We start from the raw sequence: 20,910 nt of genomic DNA, 5'->3' as shown, positions 1-20,910 counted from the left end.
AGCTGGATGCCTCAAAAATTCTATGGCGCTACAAAAGATAGCATATACTTTGAGACGATGTTCAACCCAAGAGCATGAAAATATACCGGTTATTGGAGTGTGACTGCTAAGGTTCTCAATCCAATTGCAGCAGCTTGTAACTATCAGTAAGTGGTGACCTACATCGTTCTAGCCTGTAGATTGGATATAAAACAGCAGCTGAGAATCTCCAACAAGTGAAGAATTACTGGGACCGACAGTTCATACATTTGTGAATTCCAAAACTTCATTAGCTTCCCATCTGGTTATGCTCATCCTGATGTTAGCCCATGATGTAATTTAATACATAAAATGTGCAAGAGTTTCATTACCGAGTTCAATTAAGGGAATAATGAGTTCCCTCAATCTCTGCTCTCCTGTCTTATGCTCACCTAACGTTAAAGACCAATAAATTTTATTACCAGCCAGGACGGGACCTTTCGCAGTTACACTGTTAATTTTGCACCATGCTGGCTTAATCTGAGTCACTGATGAGATATTTATCCAGACCTATGTAATAACACTGACTGCAAAAATAAGTTTCAATTCATTTATTAGTGTCACAAGTGGGCTTACATTAACACTGCAATGAAGTTACGGTGAAAATCCTCTCGTCGCCACACTCTGGTGCCTGTTTGGGTACACTGAGGGAGAAATTTAGCATGGCCAATGCACCCTAACCAGCATATCGTTTGGACTGTGGGAGGAGATTGGAGCATCCGGAGGAAACCCGTGCAGACACAGGGAGAATGTGCAGATTCCACACGGACGGTGACCCAAGCCGGGAATCGAACCTAGGTCTCTGGCGCTGTGAGGCAGCAGTGCTAATCACTGTGCTAAAATATGTCATTAAACTGTTCTCACGTGCGATATGTCTGGTGAACATTGGCTTCAGATTCCTTATGAATGCAGCACCGTGAGATTGCATTCACATAAGTGAATATGAATGACAGTGAGTCAACTGGGGCCGAAAAGATGTCATGATGACAGGAAAACGACTGAGTGAGAGTTTTACCTACAGTCTCAGCAACTAACCACAGAGATATTGAACTGCTAAAGAAAACCTTTTTTTTAAGAAATCAAGAAAGGACATGATCAAAAATTGCTGCCATGAGTCATTTGATGGCTGATACTGTAAAGTTAACCACTTCTCCGGAAAGTCTATATGAATTGCACTGCAGACCTGTTGCTTTTTTGAAGCTAAAATAGTTCCTTCAACAAAGTGCAGACCTGAACAAAGTCAACTCCAGACTTCGATCAGAAACTATCCAACTTCAAATGGCCGACCACAATGGGATTGTGGTTGGTGCAGACTCCATCCTTCTGCACTGTAGGATTTTAAATCTATCATTACTGTTGTAAAACAACTCAAGATACTTTTTTTTACTCATTCATGGGACATGGGTGTTGCTGGTTGGCCAGCATTTATTGCCCATCCCTAGTTATCCTTGGAGGGAAGTTGAGAGTCAACCACATTACTTTATAATGGTGTTAGCAATCAGAATGTGACACTGTGCCACTCAGGGAGATATTGGGTCAAGTGACAAAAAGCTTAATCGGGGAGGAGGTCTTAAGGATCTTGAAGGAGGCGGGAAATGTGATGAGTCTTAAGGAGGGGATTCCAGAGCATAGACCCAAGCAACTTAAGACATGCCACCAATGATCAACTGATTGAGACATCAGGAGTGTAGAACCCTCAGAGCGGAGGAGGTAACAGAGATGGAAGGGGGTGATTTGATGGAGGAGGGATCCGAAAATAAGGAGGAAAAATTAAAACTTGAGGCATTGCCAAAGTAGAAGCTATTGTGCATCAGCGAGCTCTGGAGTGATAGATGAATTATTCTTGGTACTGGTTAGGATATGGGCAGCAGAACTTTGGATGAGTTCAAATTTATGAAGGATGAGGATTGGCCACGAAAGCATTAAATAGTCAAGGCAAGAGGTAACAAAAACATGGACAAGGATTTCGGTAACAGATGAGCTGAGGCAAGGTAAAGTTGTAGAGGTGGAAGGGAGCAAACTTGAATATCGTGTGGATATAGAATCAGAAGCTCATTTCAGGGTCAAATGAGACATCAAAGTTGTGCATGATCTGGTTCAGCCCCAGACTGTGATCAGACAGAAGGATGGAGTCAGTGACTAGGGAACAGAGGAGCTGCGAGGAACAAAGACAATGGGGAAAATCTTGCTGCCTGGGCAAGAAAACAGAGGTGCAGCTCTCCAGCTCAACTGCTCTCCAGTTGTACAGCTCTCCAGCTGCACTGCTCTCCAGTTGTACAGCTCTCCAGCTGTACAGCTCTCCAGTTGTACAGCTCTCCAGCTGTACAGCTCTCCAGCTGTACAGCTCTCCAGTTGTACAGCTCTCCAGCTGCACTGCTCTCCAGCTGTACAGCTCTCCAGTTGTACAGCTCTCCAGCTGCACTGCTCTCCAGTTGTACAGCTCTCCAGCTGCACTGCTCTCCAGCTGTACAGCTCTCCAGCTGCACTGCTCTCCAGCTGCACTGCTCTCCAGCTGCACTGCTCTCCAGTTGTACAGCTCTCCAGCTGTACAGCTCTCCAGTTGTACAGCTCTCCAGCTGCACTGCTCTCCAGCTGTACAGCTCTCCAGTTGTACTGCTCTCCAGTTGTACAGCTCTCCAGTTGTACTGCTGTCCAGTTGTACAGCTCTCCAGCTGTACTGCCCAGCTTTCTCTTCAGATTCTCTGTGCACAGAAAATCTGGGGGCGTGGTTTTCACCATCATGCTGGTGGGGTGGGGCCCGATAGAGCCAGCAACACCCAAGGGGGTTCCGATCTGTATTAAAACAAAACTCCTCCTCAAACACCTCCCTCCCCTTCAGACACAGGGGACCCCCTACCACAAACAGTGGTGAGACCACACCTGGAGTATTGTATATGGTTTTGGTCTCTGTACCTATAAGCAAGGATATATCCCTCTTAGTGGGTGTAACAAAGATACACTAAATTGTTTCCTGGAGTGACTAAGCTGTCTAATGAGGAGGGATTGCATAGAAAGGGCTGATATTTTCTTGTGTCTAGAAGAGTTAAAACAGTTTAGAGAGGTGATAATGGAACATTAAAGATTCTGAGAGGACTAGAAAGGAGAAATAAGGAGAGGCTGGGAAATCTAGAACTAGTGGGTATGATAATATAAGGAGTCAGTCATTTAGAACATAGAACATAGAACACTACAGCACAAACAGGCCCTTCGGACCACAAGTTGCGCCGATCACATCCATACCTACCAAGCCATAGAACTATCTGTAACTCCCAATCCCATTAAATCCCATGTACTCATCCAGAAGTCTTTTAAATGACCCCAGCGAGTTCACCTCTACCACCACCGATGGCAGCCGATTCCACTCACTCACCACCTTCTGAGTGAAAAACTTACCCCTAACATCTCCTCTGTACCTGCTCCCCAGCACCTAAACCTGTGTCCTTTCATAGCGACCATTTCAGCCCTGGGAAATAGCCTCCGAGAATCCACCCTATCTATTACATAAGAACATAAGAGCATAAGAAACAGGAGCAGGAGTAGGCCATCTAGCCCTTCGAGCCTGCCCCGCCATTCAATAAGATCATGGCTGATCTGTCGTGGCACAGTTCCACATTCCCGCCCTCTCCCCATAACCCTTAATCCCCTCGCTTATCAAAAACCCATCAACCCGCGTCTTAAAAATATTTAGCGAGGCAGCCTCCACCACTTCAACGGGCAGAGAATTCCAGAGATTCACCACCCTTTGAGTGAAGAAGTTCCTCCTCAACTCCATTCTAAACCGTCCCCCCTTTATCTTGAGGCTGTGCCCCCTAGTCCTACTGTCCTTTCTCAGCGGGAAGAGTCTCTCCACCTCTATCCTATCCATCCCATTCATCATCTTATACGTCTCAATGAGATCTCCCCTCATTCTTCTAAACTCTAACGAGTACAAGCCTAGTTTATTCAGCCTCTCCTCATAGCTCAACCCCCTCAACTCCGGCATCAGCCTAGTAAACCTCCTCTGCACTCCCTCCAAGGCCAAAATATCCTTGCGTAAGTGCGGTGCCCAAAACTGCACACAGTACCCCAGCTGCAGCCTCACCAATGCCCTATACAGCTGCAGCAAGACCTCCCTACTTTTATATTCAATCCCCCTCGCTATGAAGGCCAGCATCCCATTCGCCTTCCTGACCACCTGCTGCACCTGCAGGCTGGGTTTTTGCGACTCATGTACCAGGACCCCTCTCAACATTTTATAAACCTCTATCCGGTCGCCTCTCAACCTTTGTCTCTCCAGGGAGAAGAGACCTAGCTCCCTCAATCTATCCTCATAAAGCATGCCTCCCAATCCAGGCAACATCCTTATAAATCTCCTCTGCACCCTCTCGATAGCTTCCACATCCTTCCTGTAGTGAGGTGACCAAAACTGCACACAGTACTCCAAGTGGGGTCTGACAAGGGTCTTATAAAGTTGCAGCATTACCTCCCGACTCCTAAACTCAATCCCTCGATTAATGAAGGCCAGTACACCATACGCCTTCTTAATTTAGCACTGAGATGAAGAGTAGTTTATTCAATCTGAAAGCTTCTTTAGAACTTTGAATTAGAACAGGGTGTGGAGGATTCACAAATCATGTTAAAAGCAGAGCAATTTTGTGGAGCTGTTCCTGTTCCTATTTCTTGTGTCTGTAAGAGGTTTGGTGGTAATCAGATCAGCGATAATCAGAAATGGACAAATGGGTAGTTATTAAACTACGATTGGGCAGCACAGTGATTAGCGCAACTGCCTCACAGCACCTGGGACTCAGGTTCGATTCCAGCCTCAGTCACTGTCTGTGTGGGGTTTGCACTTTCTCTCTGTGTCTGCATGGGTTTCCTCTGGGTGCTCCAGTTTCCTCCCACAGTCCAAAGATGTGCAGGTTAGGGGGATTGGCAGTGCTAAAATTGACCCTTGTGTTAGGGGGATTAGCAGGGTAAATGTGCAGGGTTATGGGAACAGGGCCTGGGTGGTTTTGTGGTCAGTACGGACTCGAGGGACTTTGCCTTCTGTACTGGAGGGATTCCATGATTCTATGAATCAAGTAAGGCATTTAATAGAACACAAACAGAAAATGCTGGAAAAACTCAGCAGGCCTAGCAGCATCGGTGGAGAGAGAAAATAGCGTTAATGTTTTGAGTCCGAATGACTCTGAATCTGATTTTAATCTGAACTCACATGGACGCAAAACGCTGGCTGGAAATCCCGGACTGTTCACCTTGGTGAGATTCCCTGGTCTCGCTGGCAGAGCACCCCCTCCGTCTGGTTTCCTGGTGGGGTGACATCAATGAGAAATATCATTGACCACTGTGGGACCAATGAACCCTGCGGGCAGTGAATAGTGAGCAGCATCCCACTACTGAGAAGTACATGCGGCTGGGAAGCCAGGGAATCCCACCCATTCTCTCCGTTGCTTTCCCCACAGATGCCGAGATTTCCCACCATTTTCTGTTTTTGTTTCAGTATGTTGCCTTTAGAAAGGGATAGCAGATTTGCCTATGTTGTACAAAAGAAGCTTAGGTTTTAGGCGAAATATCCACAGATAAAGGCTGGTATTTTATCACCTCTCTTGGGCGAGGTTTGTAAAATCCCACCCGAGGCCAACGGAGAATTCCGTTCTGTGAGCCTCACCCACCCCGATTCCGGGACGGCATGCCGGTAAAATTCCAGCCAAAGGGTCAGATTTTCAGAACAGAATCAGGAATCTGAGATCCAGATGAATTCTGGATCCTTAACTCTGTCACTCTTACGAAGCAATTTTTAAATTCAAATGTCCCAATTAAGCAGGAGGCAGACTTGGTGCCCCATTAACGGTGCTGAGCACCTCCAGGAGGTGGGAGTCGCCAGTCTGGTGCCAGTGACTCACCTGACAAAGGGGCAGTGCTCCGAAAGCTAGTGGCATTTACTACCAAATAAACCTGTTGGACTTTAACCTGGTGTTGTGAGACTTCTTACTGGCAGTGGCGAAGGTGGGTGGGGCCCATGTAGGAGCCCGCTGCTGCCTTATCCAATAGAACAGGAGCTGGATCATGGAGGAAAAGTGTCATTAACCAATCAAAAGGCACAACGCTTTAGTTGGTTATCAAACTTCAGTTCCCCTGAATTCAAACATTCTGATGTCTCTGCTGTGAGCCTGAAAACTGGACGCTAAAATACACCAGACAGATCAGAATGAAAATTAAAAATGATATTCCCAAAAGCACAAGCCCCTAAATAAGCTCTTGAAGGAGGTGGATGGACCGTTAGTTGGCGGCAGGTGGATTTCTCATTCCTTCTACCACTGCCAGCCTTTACAAAATTCCAAACTGTCCCTGAGGCACTCCCACATTTCCTTCTCTATAAACGGTATGCTTTGTCTGTATAGCGCACAAGAAACAATACTTTTCACTGTAAACTAATACATATGACAATAACAACTCAAATCAAAAAATCAAAGGCATGTGGATCCTGAGAGAATCGGGCTGGATTTTCATCCTTGAGGCTGGTGATAGGAGCTGGGAAAATTCTTGGCTCTGTCTACCCACCTCAGGAGAAAATGCCTGGAAAGACAGGATTCCATGGAGATTGAGGGGGAGGGGGCAAGTTTGGTTGCAGTCTGACATGGGAATGAGTTTGGAAGTAACCACAGGGACTGCGGAGAGCCATGTGGGTGGCGTGGGACTTTGTCCCAGTTATGATGCAAAAGAGAAAGATCTTCCAGCTCTCACCGTTCACACTCCCCAGGTCCCATCCATGACCTCTTATGGCTATCCCTTCCTCTTCCACCGCCTGCTAAGGCTCCTATGCACACCACGCACTGCCACACTCCCCCCCCCACCACCCTACCGCCCCAAGGTCTGGACTGTCAGTCAAGAATGCATATTAAGGTATGAGAGAGAGCCCAACAATCTATTAAAGTACTGAAATACCTAAGCCCCAGGAAAACAATGCTTAATTGACAGCTCTGGTTCCCTGATCTCTTCTGTAAATTGCACAATGTTTATATACAGAAGATCGAGGTTTCAAGTGCTTACAATTTCAGCTATTGATATTTAAATGCTCTGGATGATTGACACTTTTATAGTAAAAGAGATCTTGTTTTAAAGTAGAAAGTTATCAATGAATGACATTTTTCAATGCCTTTTTCATGCATACAGTTGTCACTATATGATTCATTGGTTCTATACAGTGTATAGTAGATGAATGAACATTGAAATGCCACAGTTTAGCATGGGGACTATAAGGGTCCATAGGGATTGATGAGAAGCACACTTTGGCATGAGGCCAAGTGAGGAGGAGGTTTTGAACATATCCTTTGCATCTTGAGGTCCTGTGAACCATAACTATTTGAAACGCTTGCCTGTACTGGGACGTACTGATTCTCGCTCAGGGACCTAAGGTCAGGAGTGCAGGGTGCATGCTTGTGAACTGAACCAGCCCACACCCTTAATGGGCACTCTGAAAAATCAAAAATCCCAAAAATGGAGTGAGCAATTCCAGAATTTGATCCAGGCCATCAATTTCACCCCTCCACGGATTCTCCCCAACTCTGTGAAAATTCAGCCAGAAATTCGGGATCATGGTTCTGAAATTATGGCCACACCACGTGTCAATGCCATGGGCCTGGCAAGTCTAATAAAGTTAAATAGACTATTGTAATATTCCACATCAAGCTGTATAGTTAGACAACTGTAGGCTAAGAAAGTTTCATTCCAACCTCGTCTATTGTGAAAGTACCATGATTAGAATCATAGAATCTACAGTGCAGAATGTCACCATTTGGCCCATCGAGCCTGCGCCGACAACAATCCCATCCAGGTACTATCCCCGTAACTCCACATATTTACCCTCCTCATTCCCCTGGCATTAAGGGGCAGTTTATTATGGCCAATCAACCTAATCGTACGTCTTTGGACTGTGGGAGGAAGCTGGAACACCCAGAGGAAACCCATGCAGACACGGGGAGAAATGTGCAGACTCCGCACAGCCAGTGACCCGAGCCAGGAATTGAACCTGGGTCCCTGGCGTTGTGAGGCAGCAGTGCTAACCACTGTGCCACTGTTCTGTCCCAATTTTAAATTGCATTTAGGGAACAAGTGGCATCCAGAAACAACTTTATAGCAACTTATAATTACCATTGCAATAAGCAGAATAGATTAATGTTAATTTTAAATGTGTTAAATTATAGATAAAGTAATTGCATTTCTCAAGTTGCAATTAGAAATATGTATATATTGAATAATGCCTCTTTGTGCCATTGATTCAATTATGATCAAGTTTGCGCAGCATTTGTAAAGCTTGATATCTTGTGTAATGTAAGGTCTTCTAACTTTAGGCTCATTAAATGCTAATTGTTATTTCAAAGAATAATAAAGTTTAGAGCACCCATTAATTTAAGTACTTATCTAATTGCAGGACTCTGATTAAGGTTCGTTACTCCATTAATGCAAGTTGCGTTATTTTTCCCAATTGTATCCTGCTTTCTGATTGGTTGTATTTGTATGACTGGTTTGACACATAAAAAGCTAAAACTCTATTTTATAACCACATTTTCTTTTTCTCTTGCCAAAAGATCTTTCATATGACCTATGACCTTGCCAGTGCAGTGATGAGAATATTTAACCTTATTGGAATGATGCTGCTCTTGTGCCACTGGGATGGATGCCTACAGTTTCTTGTGCCATTGCTTCAAGACTTTCCGAATGACTGTTGGGTTTCTTTAAATAATATGGTGGTAAGTACCAAAATGGAATTCTATAATTATTTCCTCATCTTTTCTATTGCCACAAAACATCTTGTTTTCTTCCATTTCTTTCTTACAATGCAATTTCCAACATGACAGAACATGTTAGGATCTAGTTATGTACGTGAAGTAATGGAGGTCTTGTTGTGCAGTGGTTAGCAACCCTCTGCCTCCAAGTCTGTAGTTCCAGATTCAAGTTCCACCTTGGTGGCCAAGGAAGATGTGACCATTACACAAATGACCTGGTTGATTATCAACCTGCAAGTTCTCCCAACACGTGCCAACAGTAGGCAATAAGAACGGAAGAGATTCCTGGTCAGCCATGTGATGCAAAGAAAGCCAGAGCCTCTGCCATCTCCGTCCGTGACTGCAGGCTGCAATATCCATGTAAAAGCGTATGTTGCCATAGCAACTCTGGCTCCCAGTGATCTGTAACACATCCCACCAAGTGAGGTAATATAAAATCTTAGCTAAAGCATTTCCATTCTTGAAGCATTTTAGCTCTGATCCAGACTCAAGGTCCATAAATGCCGTTTAATCTGGCAAAATCAAGTTGACCTTTGCCTAAAAAGGTGTAATTGTGCTGTATTAGAATATGGAACAGATTGCACTCTTATAAAGAAAACAATGAATTGGAGTTGCTAATGAATTTTTCCTGGGAGTGTTTAAATTTTGATTTGATCTCTATTGAGTGATGCTTCAAAAATAGCGCTTAATTGTAAACTTAAAAATGGAACATTAGGCACAAATTATTTCATTCATATTTCGTACAAGCAATTTATTAGATACAAAATGATTTCTACATTTTAAAAGTCATATCAGTTACATTCATATGTCTCATAATACAACACAATATTATAAAGGAAAGTTAACTGCATTACATGGAAAATGTTTTGATATGTCATTCTGTTTCTCAGTAGAGGAATTGGTTGAATTGAAGGAACGAAAGGCAAATATAATCAAGTTCCTAGTATTTGGAATTGTTCTTATCATAATAGTTCTTGGAAGTATTGTTTTAAATTTATCACGGTTAAACTATCTTGAATAGAAGCGGTTAGCTGTATTAATATTCAATGAAAATAATAATTGGAAACGGTTATTGAACTCAAGACCATTCGAGTTGGAAAGAACAAAATGCTGTTTGCAACTTACAGTGCAATATAGTTCATATCTGTCACTAACGATAATATGAAACATTAATATGGAAGTAAGAATGGGGAAGGAAAATACGTATCAAATATTAAGATTTTAAATGAAGTGGATGACCAGGAATATGAAGACAAAATTAGCAGCGCAATAAGGTCATTCAGAGGGTTGGATTAAGTGTTTTTTTATATACCTAAAGGCATGAAATTCAAAAACAAGATTAGTGTTAAACTTAATAAAAAACTTTAGCTGTTGCATTAAAGAATAAAGAAAAGTACAGCAAGTTTTGACCACTCCATTACAGGTAAGATTTAAAGCAATGGGAGAGGTCTGGTCTGACTTTACGAGGCTGTTACTGTGAATGTGTGGTTACAAGAGGGACTTGAGAAACTAAGAGTGGAATTTTACGGCCCCTCCCACCAGTGGATTTTCCAGTCCTGCTGAAGTCAATGGACATTTTAACGTCGTGCTGCATTTTCCGCCCCCAACAAGGCGGGGTCGTTAATGTTGGCCCTAAGTTTTTATCACTGGAACGAGAGCATGGAACCAATTGAGAGAAGTCAGTTTATAAAGGGTTTGGTCAGTGGATTGTGTTAGCACTTGTTCATGAGATGGTAATGGTAGGGTAGCAGGGGAAAGACACCAATTTAAGGAAATCATGGAGGGAATTAGAGGGAAGTTGCACAGCACAGTTGAAGCAAAGTAGGGAAAATCGTTTAGAGCCTGAATTAAGAAGTTGAGGAACCACAGTATTGTAAAGTATGGTAAGAGAGTGGAGTTTGAACGAGGCAATTCGGGTGAAAAGAAAAATTAGCACAGACATGGTGTCAAATGACCTGCCATGGTGCTATAATAATGTAAGATTCTACGATCAATGATCTATATTTTGTTCTGAGTTAATCTAGTCTCACTTTTGTTGCATAGTCTCTTTGACTGTCCCATCAATATCTCACGAAGTAAGTTCCTTATTCCCAATGTGAATTATTAATGAGTTGTTCATGTTTCATCATTTTCTCAAGAATAGAAAGTGTATGTGGGGAGGAGGTGAATGTTTCATACATCTCTGTATCTATTTGTAATATAATAATGCATTTCCTAGCCATCATGTGTCACACGGTCCTGTCAAACTTAATTATAGACACATTTATTCTAGGTAGACTTCTTGCAGTAGGCCTGATGTTGGAAGACATTAACCTTTCACTCAGACTGTGCTCCCTCCATCAAAAAAAATGTTTTTATTAAAATGCACATGCTTGTGTGTTGCAACTTAAAAAATAACTTCAGCAGTCACGCTGCAAATATTTTTAGCATTTTCTTTCGGTTATGTTTTGAGGAGGCAAATAAGAAATAAAAATATCTCTCACCCATGCTGAAAATGCAGAGAGCTGTTTTAACTCTCCATAATTAAAGTAATTTGAAAATGATCACTTGCAGAGTTTATTCAACCCTGCAACTCAAACTGTACTTAACATTACATTATTTTATGAAGAAACTGGTTTCTCTTGGCACGGAAACAATGGACTGAAAGGATTTCCCCTGTGTTCTACATTCATTGATTCTATAACATCACCAAATCACACACCTACATTATAGATACAACATAAATGCAAGTTGCTGATTAGGTAAATTCAAAGTTCCAGTAAACAATAAAAGAGAAATCTCAATTCTTTGTCTGTAGGCATATCATAAATAAGTCAACTTTCCAATATGTGCAAGAGGTGCATGGTAGTGATACCCAGATTAATGGTCTTGGTGTTGGGACGTGAGGTTAGGCTTTGGATGTGTAGGGAAATGTGGCATTAAATGGTGGCAATGGCTCAAGGCAGGAGACTTGCGACCTTGCAAGTGGGTGAAGATCCAAGGCTTAATGTGGAATGGTAGCAGCAAAAGCTGCGACAGTGAAGGTGGATGGTCTGTGGAAGCAGCTGATCAGAAGATGGCGCCAAGGTTGAAACTTCACCATAAGCGGCAGCAAGGGGGACAGATCCGGAAACTAGGAGACATCTGGTTGTGCTTCAAGCAACAATGAGAATACATGGAGAAGATACAGGACGGATGGCTACACCAGAAAGCAGAGGGAAAAAATGATGAAACAAGAGGAGCTGTAGTACACTGCAGCATGAACCTTCAAGTAGAAGGTAAGTATAATTGTAAGTAAGCATGTCTTACTCTTTAAGCGTACCTCCCAGGTGTTTAATAGTTTGGACGTGAATAGTTTGCCGTGTTAACGATGGGAAGATGGTAGGAGTGGAGGGCCTGAATGAGATCATTGTTACTAGAGAGGTAGTGCTCGACAGACTAGAGGGACTGATGGTGGACAAGTCCCCAGGACCGGATGGAATGCATCCAAGGGTTCTGAAGGAAATGGCGGAGGTGATAGTGGATGCCTTGGTGATTATTTTCCAAACCTCACTGGATTCCGGAGAAGTTCCGGAAGATTGGAAAACGGCTAATGTTACGCCGCTGTTTAAAAAGGGTAGCAGGCAAAAGGCAGGGAATTATAGGCCGGTTAGTTTAACGTCTGTTGTAGGAAAAATGCTTGAATCCGTAATCAAGGAGAAAATAGCGAGGCATCTTGAGGAGAATTGTTTGATAGAGCAGACACAGCATGGTTTCATTAAGGGGAAGTCGTGTCTGACGAATTTATTGGAATTCTCTGAGGATGTGTCTAGTGCGGTGGATAGAGGGGAACCGGTGGATGTGGTGTTTCTCGATTTTCAGAAGGCGTTTGATAAGGTGCCGCACAAAAGGTTGTTACAGAAGGTTAGGGGGCATGGAGTTGGGGGTAAGGTGTTAGCATGGCTAGGGGATTGGCTGTCAAATAGGAGGCAGAGAGTGGGGATCAATGGGTGCTATTCGGATTGGCGGATGGTGACTAGTGGAGTGCCCCAGGGATCGGTGCTGGGACCTCAGCTATTTACCATTTATATAGATGATCTGGAGGAGGGAGCCGAGTGTAAGGTGTCAAAATTTGCTGATGACACAAAGATAAGTGGAACAGCAAATTGTGTGGAGGGTGTGGAAAGTCTGCAGAGGGATCTAGATAGGCTGAGCGAATGGGCGAGGACCTGGCAGATGGAATACAATGTTGGCAAGTGTGAGGTTATCCACTTTGGTAGGAATAATGGTAGGAAGGACTACTACTTACAGGGCGAAAAGCTGCAATATGCTACGGTGCAGAGGGACCTGGGGGTCCTTGTGCATGAGTCGCAAAAACCCAGCCTACAGGTGCAGCAGGTGGTCAGGAAGGCAAATGGGATGCTGGCCTTCATAGCAAGGGGGATTGAATATAAAAGTAGGGAGGTCCTGCTGCAACTGGTGAGGTCGCAGCTGTAGTACTGTGTGCAGTTTTGGTCGCCGCACTTGCGCAAGGATATTTTGGCCTTGGAGGGAGTGCAGAGGAGGTTCACTAGGCTGATACCGGAGTTGAGGGGGTTGAGCTATGAGGAGAGGCTGAATGGACTAGGCTTGTACTTGTTAGAACACAAGAACATAAGAACATAAGAAATAGGAGCAGGAGTAGGCCAACTAGCCCCTCGAGCCTGCCCCGCCATTCAATAAGATCATGGCTGATCTGTTGTGGCTCAGCTCCACATTCCCGCCCTCTCCCCATAACCCTTAATCCCCTCTCTTATCAAAAACCCATCAACCTGCGTCTTAAAAACACTTAGCGAGGTAGCCTCCACCACTTCAACGGGCAGAGAATTCCAGAGATTCACCACCCTTTGAGTGAAGAAGTTCCTCCTCAACTCCGTTCTAAAACGCCCCCCTTTATTTTGAGGCTGTGCCCCCTAGTCCTACTGTCCTTTCTGAGCGGGAAGAGTCTCTCCACCTCTATCCTATCCATCCCATTCATCATCTTATACGTCGCATTGAGATCTCCCCTCATTCTTCTAAACTCTAACGAGTACAAGCCTAGTTTATTCCCAACGTTCACCCTAGCCAGCCTCTTCCTTTTTATATACTTATAAAAACTCTTGCTATCCTTTTTTATATTAAGCGCTAGCCCAGCTTCATAGTTTCTCCTACCCTTCTTTATCAATTTCTTTGTCAATCTTTGTTGACATTTAAACCTCTCTCAATCCTCTTCTCGCCCACTACTCTTAGCTACTCTAAACGCCTCCGCTTTTAATTTAACACTTTCCTTCACCTCCTTCGTTATCCACAGCTGATTTTCTCTCCTCCTACGGTCCTTTTTGACCATCGGAATAAATTTCAGCTGAGCACCAAGAAAGATCTCCTTAAAAATCCTCCACTGCTCCTCAGCAGACCTACCTTCCAATGTGCTCCCCCAGTCCACATTCGCCAATTCCTCTCTCATCCTACCGTACTCCCCTCTGTTCAAACAGAGGACGCGTGTCCGGGAACCCACTTTGTTGTCCTCCATCTGCACCAGAAACTCCACCATACAATGATCACTCTCCCCAAGAGGATCCTTCTCCACAAGGTCCCTAATTCTACCCGCCTCATTACATAACACCAGATCCAAGATAGCTCGCTCCCTCGTCGGCTCCAACACACACTGTTCAAGGAAACTATCCCGGCAGCATTCCAAGAACTCCTCCTCGAGCCCACCGCGTCCAACATGGGTCGACCAATCAATATGCAGATTGAAATCCCCCATAATTATGGCCATCCCATTCCTGCACGCCACATTTATTTGCGCGTTAACAGCCCGCCCCACCTCCAGATCATTATTCGGGGGCCTATAGACGACTTTGGGGTTTAGAAGGATGAGGGGAGATCTCAGTGAGACATATAAGATGATGAAAGGGATGGATAGGGTAGAGGTGGAGAGGTTCTTCCCGCTCAGAAAGGACAGCAGGACTAGAGGGCACAGCCTCAAGATAAGGGGGGAGCAGTTTAGAACAGAGTTGAGGAGGAACTTCTTCACTCAAAGGGTGGTGAATCTCTGGAATTCTCTGCCCATTGAAGTGGTGGAGGCTACCTCGCTGAATATATTTAAGACACGGGTAGATAGGTTTTTGGTAGGCAAGGGAATGCAGGGTTATGGGGAGAAAGAGGGAAAGTGGAACTGATCCACTTCAGATCAGCCATGATCTTATTGAATGGCGGGGCAGGCTCGAAGGGCTAGATGGCCTACTCCTGCTCCTATTTCTTATGTTTTTATGTTCTTAATCAATGCGGCATGGTAATGTGACATGACTATTCAATAAGCACATGAAGTGTCAATATGTGAAATTTTAAAATCTTTTATAAATAGAAATTGAGTTTAATATATGGTTATTTTAAAATCTCAAAATGAACTGACTGACAGAGCAAATGCTATTTATCTCTTTATATTTCACTGCATATCATCCAACACCCTCCTTCTTGCTCTTTACGCTTTTCTCCCACCTCTTATCCTTTCCGTCTTTCTGCCGTCCTGTTCTCTATCACCCCTACACCTACAAAAATTGAAATGGTTACAATATCAGGTTCAAACAGAAATCTCCTTTCGTTTAAAAAAAAGTTGGCCTGCTTTGAATTTTTAAATGTCAAATCAAGACAGAGGGCTAGCTGATAAATATGGAAAAAGGGAACAATACTTAAGTAATGTTTTTAAATACTTTGATCTTCTATTTTCTTTTCTTTTATTTGGCAGAATGATTCTTGGAGTGAGCTCTACTCTTTTGCACTGTTTAAGGCAATGAGCCACATGCTGTGTATTGGATATGGTCGCCAGGCTCCGGAAAGCATGTCAGATATCTGGCTAACAATGCTAAGCATGATAGTGGGTGCCACCTGCTATGCCATGTTTATTGGTCATGCGACTGCCCTGATCCAGTCTTTGGACTCATCACGTCGCCAGTATCAAGAAAAGGTAGGATACTTACATTAAAAAGTTTAATGAGTAGCAATATAGTAGCGATTTAATATTGTCCATGAGCCGTTGGGATGGGTACTATTCTCAACAAAGCATCCTTAACCATGACATGTGATCATGCTCTTCATTTCTATTAATTTTCAGCTTGTCATTTTATTAAAGGTCTTTGAAAGAATTGGCAATATCTTGGATCAGTACACACCAGTGCTTACTTTTGAATGACACAGATCCAGCCATCTCTAATCCACTTGAAATTATGGAATTGATTATTCAGACCAAAGTTGAATCTTACTTGTGTGATAACTTAGGAATCAGCACCCCAGGGAGGACCCTGCCTGATCTTCCAGAAGTGGCACCCGAAGTAAACATCCTGGCATGAATATAATTATAAGGGGTACGGATTGGGAAGCTTTTTCCCCGGTCGGAGGTGACAAACATGAGGGGTCACAGGTTCAAGGTGGGGGGGGGTGGGGCCGAGGTTTAACTCAGATATTAGAGGGACATATTTTACACAGAGGGTGGTGGGGGCCTGGAATGCGCTGCCAAGCAGGGTGGTGGAGGCGGACACACTGGGATTGTTTAAGAATTACCTGGATAGTCACATGAACAGACTGGGAATGGAGGGATACAGAAAAATGGTCTAGTTGGACCAATAAGCGGCACAGGCCTGGAGGGTCTGTTTCCTGTGCTGCATTGTTCTTTGTTTTTTGTTCTTTGTACTATGTGAAGAGTAGACGGGCTCCTAAATCACCTCAGATAAGTTTCTATATGGAAGCCAATTGATTGAGCTTAGACTATTCAGGTTTTTTTGGAAGATCTTGGGAATGGATAAAAAAGAGTCTCAAAGGATCAGTCAGGGGAGACGATGGCCTAATGGCATTATCGCGAGACTATTAATCCAGAAACTCAAACTAATGTTCTGGGGACCTGGGTTCAAATCCCGCCATGGCAGATGGTGGAATTTGAATTCAATAAAAAAAATTGGAATTAAGAACCATTGTCAATTGTCAGAAAAACCCATCTGGTTCACTAACTGTCCTTTAAGGAAGGAAATAGAAAAACTACAGCACGAACAGGCCCTTTGGCCCTCAAGTTGCCTCGAACGTGTCCCTACCTACTAGGCTTACCTATAACCCTCTATCTTACTAAGTGCCATGTACTTATCCAAAATTCTCTTAAAAGACCCTATCGAATCCGCCTCCACCACCACTACCGGCAGCCGATTCCACTCACCCACCACCCTCTGAGTGAAAAACTTACCCCTGACACCTCCTCTGTACCTACTCCCCAGCACCTTAAACCTGTGTCCTCTTGTGGCAGCCATTTCAGCCCTGGGAAAAAGCCTCTGAGAATCCACTCAATCAATACCTCTCAACATCTTATACACCACTATTAGGTCACCTCTCATTTTTTGTCTCTCCAAGGAGAAAAGACCAAGCTCTCTCAACTTATCCTCATAAGGCATGCCATCCAATCCAGGCAACATCCTTGTAAATCTCCTCTGCTCCCTTTCAATGGCTTCCTGTACTGAGGTGACCAGAACGGAGCACAATACTCCAAGTGGGGTCTGACAATGGTCTTATAAAGCTGCAGCATTATCTCCCAACTCCTGAACTCAATTCCTCGATTGATGAAGGCCAGTACACCATACACCTTCTTAACCACAGCTTCTACCTGCAAAGCTGATTTGAGCGTCCTATGAACCCGGACCCCAAGATCCTTCTGATCTTCCACACTACCAAGAGTCTTACCCTTAATGTTATATTTTGTCATCCCATTTGACCTGCCAAAATGAACCACCTCACACTTATCTGGGTTGAAGTCCATCTGCCACTTCTCCGCCCAGTCTTGCATCCTATCAATGTCTCGCTGCAACTTCTGACATCCCTCCGGACTATCCACAACACTGCCAACCTTTGTGTCATGAGCAAACTTACCATCCCATCCCTCCACTTCCTCATCCAGGTCATTTATAAAAATCACAAACAGCAAGGGTCCCAGAACAGATCCGTGGGGCACTCCACTGGTGACTGACCTCCATGCAGAAAAAAACCCATCCACAGCTACTCTTTGCCTTCTGCGGGCAAGCCAGTTCTGAATCCACAGAACAATGTCCCCTTGGATACCATGCCCCCTCACTTTCTCAATTAGCCTTGCATGGGGCACCTTATCGAACACCTTGCTGAAGTCCATATAAACCACATCTACCACTCTTCCTTCGTCAATGTGTTTAGACACATTCTCAAAAATTTAAATCAGGCTTGAAAGGCATTATCTGCCTTTGACAAAGCTGAGCTGACTATTCTTGATCATACTATACCTCTCCAAATGTTCATAAATCCTGTCTCTCAGGATCTTTTCCATCAATTTGCCAACCACTGAGGTTAGACTCACCGGTCTATAATTTCCTGGGCTATCTCTTCTCCCTTTCTTGAATAAAGGAACCACATCCGCAATCTTCCAATCCTCCGGAATAACTCCTGAAATCTGCTGTCCTTACCTGGTCTGTACTACATGTGACTCCAGAGCCACAGCAATGTGGTTGACTCTTAGTTGGGATGGGCAATAAATGCTGGCCCAGCCAGTGACACCCATGTCCCACAAATGAATTTTTAAAAGGTAGACACTTGTGGATGTAGTATTGGAGCAGAGGAATGCTGGAACGATCGGTGTTGCAATTCTACGGATTTTTTAAAAATTGTATTAGTGTCAATTTCAGCTAAGTGCAAAAGTTTACGAATTCACTGACTCATGAGTTCACTGAAGGAATGGAGAGGGTCAATTATCTGAGGAGGCAATTGGGGTGCAACAGAACAAGTTGGATAAATATGTAAGTAATCAAAGTGCAATTCAAAGAAGTGAATATTTTACACAAGGAAAATAGACAATGTAAGTGCTGAGTGACTTGCCGCGAAATGGATGAGGGTGAAGTTATGGTGGTACAATAGTTAGTAATGCTGCCTCACAATGCTACAGACCCAGGTTCAATTTCAGCCTTGGCTGACTGTCTGTGTGGATTACACATTCTCCCCATGTCTGCGTGAGTTTCGTCACACAGTTCAAAGATGTTAGATGGTTAGATGGATTGGCCATGCTAAATTGACCCTTAGTGTCCAAAGATATGTAAATGAGTGGATTTGCCATGGTAAATGTGTGGGATAATGGGGAGAGGGGAGAGCTTGGGTGGCTTGCTCTTTTGGAGAGTTGGTGCAGATCCACTGGACTGGATGGTTCTTCTGGACTGTGAGGATTCTATGGGTTCTGTACTATGGAAGTCGAAAGTGCTGTTAAGATCATTATGTTCAGCTTACACAACAGAGAAAATAAAATGTTAAACTATGTAGCTTTACAGCAAGTTGTATACTGGTCAGTCCACAACAGAATATTGCACCATTTACCAAGAGCCAAGGGAGACAGTGTCAGAATTGTCAGGGAATGTCAGAGACATGAACAACCCTTCATGTCAGAGGACTGAGAGGAAGCAGAGAAACTAAAGCATTTCAGTATTGCAAAAAAAACTGAGAAGTTCATCAAAATATAAAATGGCACATCAGAGCATACCAACATCGTTACCAAGCCATGTGACCCACTGACATTAAAGCTGTAGTGAGAATTTAGAGCCTGATCTGAGCCCTGAAGTGTAACAGTGGATTTTCCTAAGGGATAATCTCACAGCAGTTCACCTTAATGCTGGATGAAGTATAATTAGATCAATTGTCGATGAAACTGCTCAGTGGTTTGCTTGGAATTTTTTTTTCAACTACCTGGAGTTAGTGGTACTAGAGAGGGTGCAGCAAAGAGCCATAAGAATTATTCCAGGGATGAGGAATGTTCCTTCATTGTCCCTGCATCAAAGTCCTGGAATTCCCTTCCTAACAGCAGCCTGGGTGTTCCTACAACAGATTGTAGCAGTTCATGAAGACAGCCACCTTCTCAAGCTCAATGAGGGATGGGCAATAAATGCTGGTCGAGCCAACGACACCCAAATCCCATCAACAAAACATAAAGATTGGAGACGTTGACTGTGTTCTCCGCAGAGAAATAAAGATTAAGAATTGTTTAAAATCATGAGGGGATGGAGAGTGTTGAGAAGAAGGAATTGTTCCCATTGGTGGAAGAATTAAACACTGGAAGATACAGATTGAAGGTAAATTGTCAAAAGCAGCAACAATGAGGTCTGTTCCGAACTGGCATGTACCTGCTGAGAGTGTGCTGGGTACAGACTCAATCAAGGCCATGAAAAGAGAATTAGATTATTACCTGAAGGGAAATATTTGCAGAACTACAGGGTGGGGAGTGGGATTCGGTGAGTTGTGCTCACAAGACCTGGTATTCCCAGGTGCTGAATGTCTCCCTTTTGTGCTGTAACAATTCTATGATTCTCCTGTGATAATTTAAATAGTTCCAGAGTTTTGACACCGCACTGTAACCATTTCAGTTTCAAAGACTTGGGAGAATCTCTTGCACGTGTGTAATCACACAATTGGAGAAGAGATTGGTGTTTGATGTCATTGTTTGGCTGGAACCCATTCTGCAGTCACTGTTTTAGAGAGAAACAGAATTTTACAGCACAAAAGGAGGCTTTTTGGCTCATGGCGAGGCTACTAACTGAAGCAGGTGAAGAAGAATACAAGGTTAGGAATAGCAGTTGGCTGTGAGTACTGATCCTACAGGACCATAATGCCCTCAATGGGCAAGCAACGTGGTAGTTTAATGCTTGCTTCCGGAAATGTTGTTGCATCTGATAGTTGCTCGCTTTGTCCTGGCAATGATTAAAGTTGCTCAGTACAATCACAGATGGGGAGAAATGGCTCCCAGAGCACAGGTAGATGCGGCAAGCTTCTCCAGGAAATTTATTTAGTTTTATGTACAATGGATTTCTCTGTATTACATGTGGTACCAAGTTGAATTCTGTGAGACTATCCATTAGGCAGCTCTATATCGGACGGCACGGTGGCACAATGGTTAGCATTGCTGCCTCACAGCATCAGTCACCTGGGCTCGATTTCCAGCTTGGGTCACTGTCTGTGCAATGTCTGCACATTCTCCCCCTGCCTGTGTGGGTTTCCTCTGGGTGCTCTGGTTTCCTCCAACAGTCTGAAAGATGTGCTGAAAGGTGCTAAATTCTCCCCCAGTGTAGCCGAACAGGTGCTGGTGTATGGCAACTTGGGGATTTTCACA

The 20,910-nt window shown here is 43.8% G+C and overlaps 1 protein-coding gene across 1 annotated transcript in view; it reads left to right on the top strand.

Moving 5' to 3' along the window:
- Positions 1-20,910, top strand: part of hcn2b (hyperpolarization activated cyclic nucleotide-gated potassium channel 2b) — a 130,662-nt gene that overhangs the window by 37,265 nt on the left and 72,487 nt on the right. Inside the window, exons 3-4 of the mRNA XM_080213257.1 lie at positions 8,586-8,747; positions 15,508-15,726. Of these exons, the coding sequence (XP_080069383.1) occupies positions 8,586-8,747; positions 15,508-15,726 (381 nt within the window). The remainder of the gene's footprint in view (positions 1-8,585; positions 8,748-15,507; positions 15,727-20,910) is intronic.

Source organism: Carcharhinus amblyrhynchos, chromosome 26, assembly GCF_965287045.1.
Source record: "Carcharhinus amblyrhynchos chromosome 26, sCarAmb.v2.hapA, whole genome shotgun sequence".
In the NCBI taxonomy this organism is placed as follows: domain Eukaryota; kingdom Metazoa; phylum Chordata; class Chondrichthyes; order Carcharhiniformes; family Carcharhinidae; genus Carcharhinus; species Carcharhinus amblyrhynchos.
This window is presented reverse-complemented; position numbering and strand designations above follow the sequence as displayed.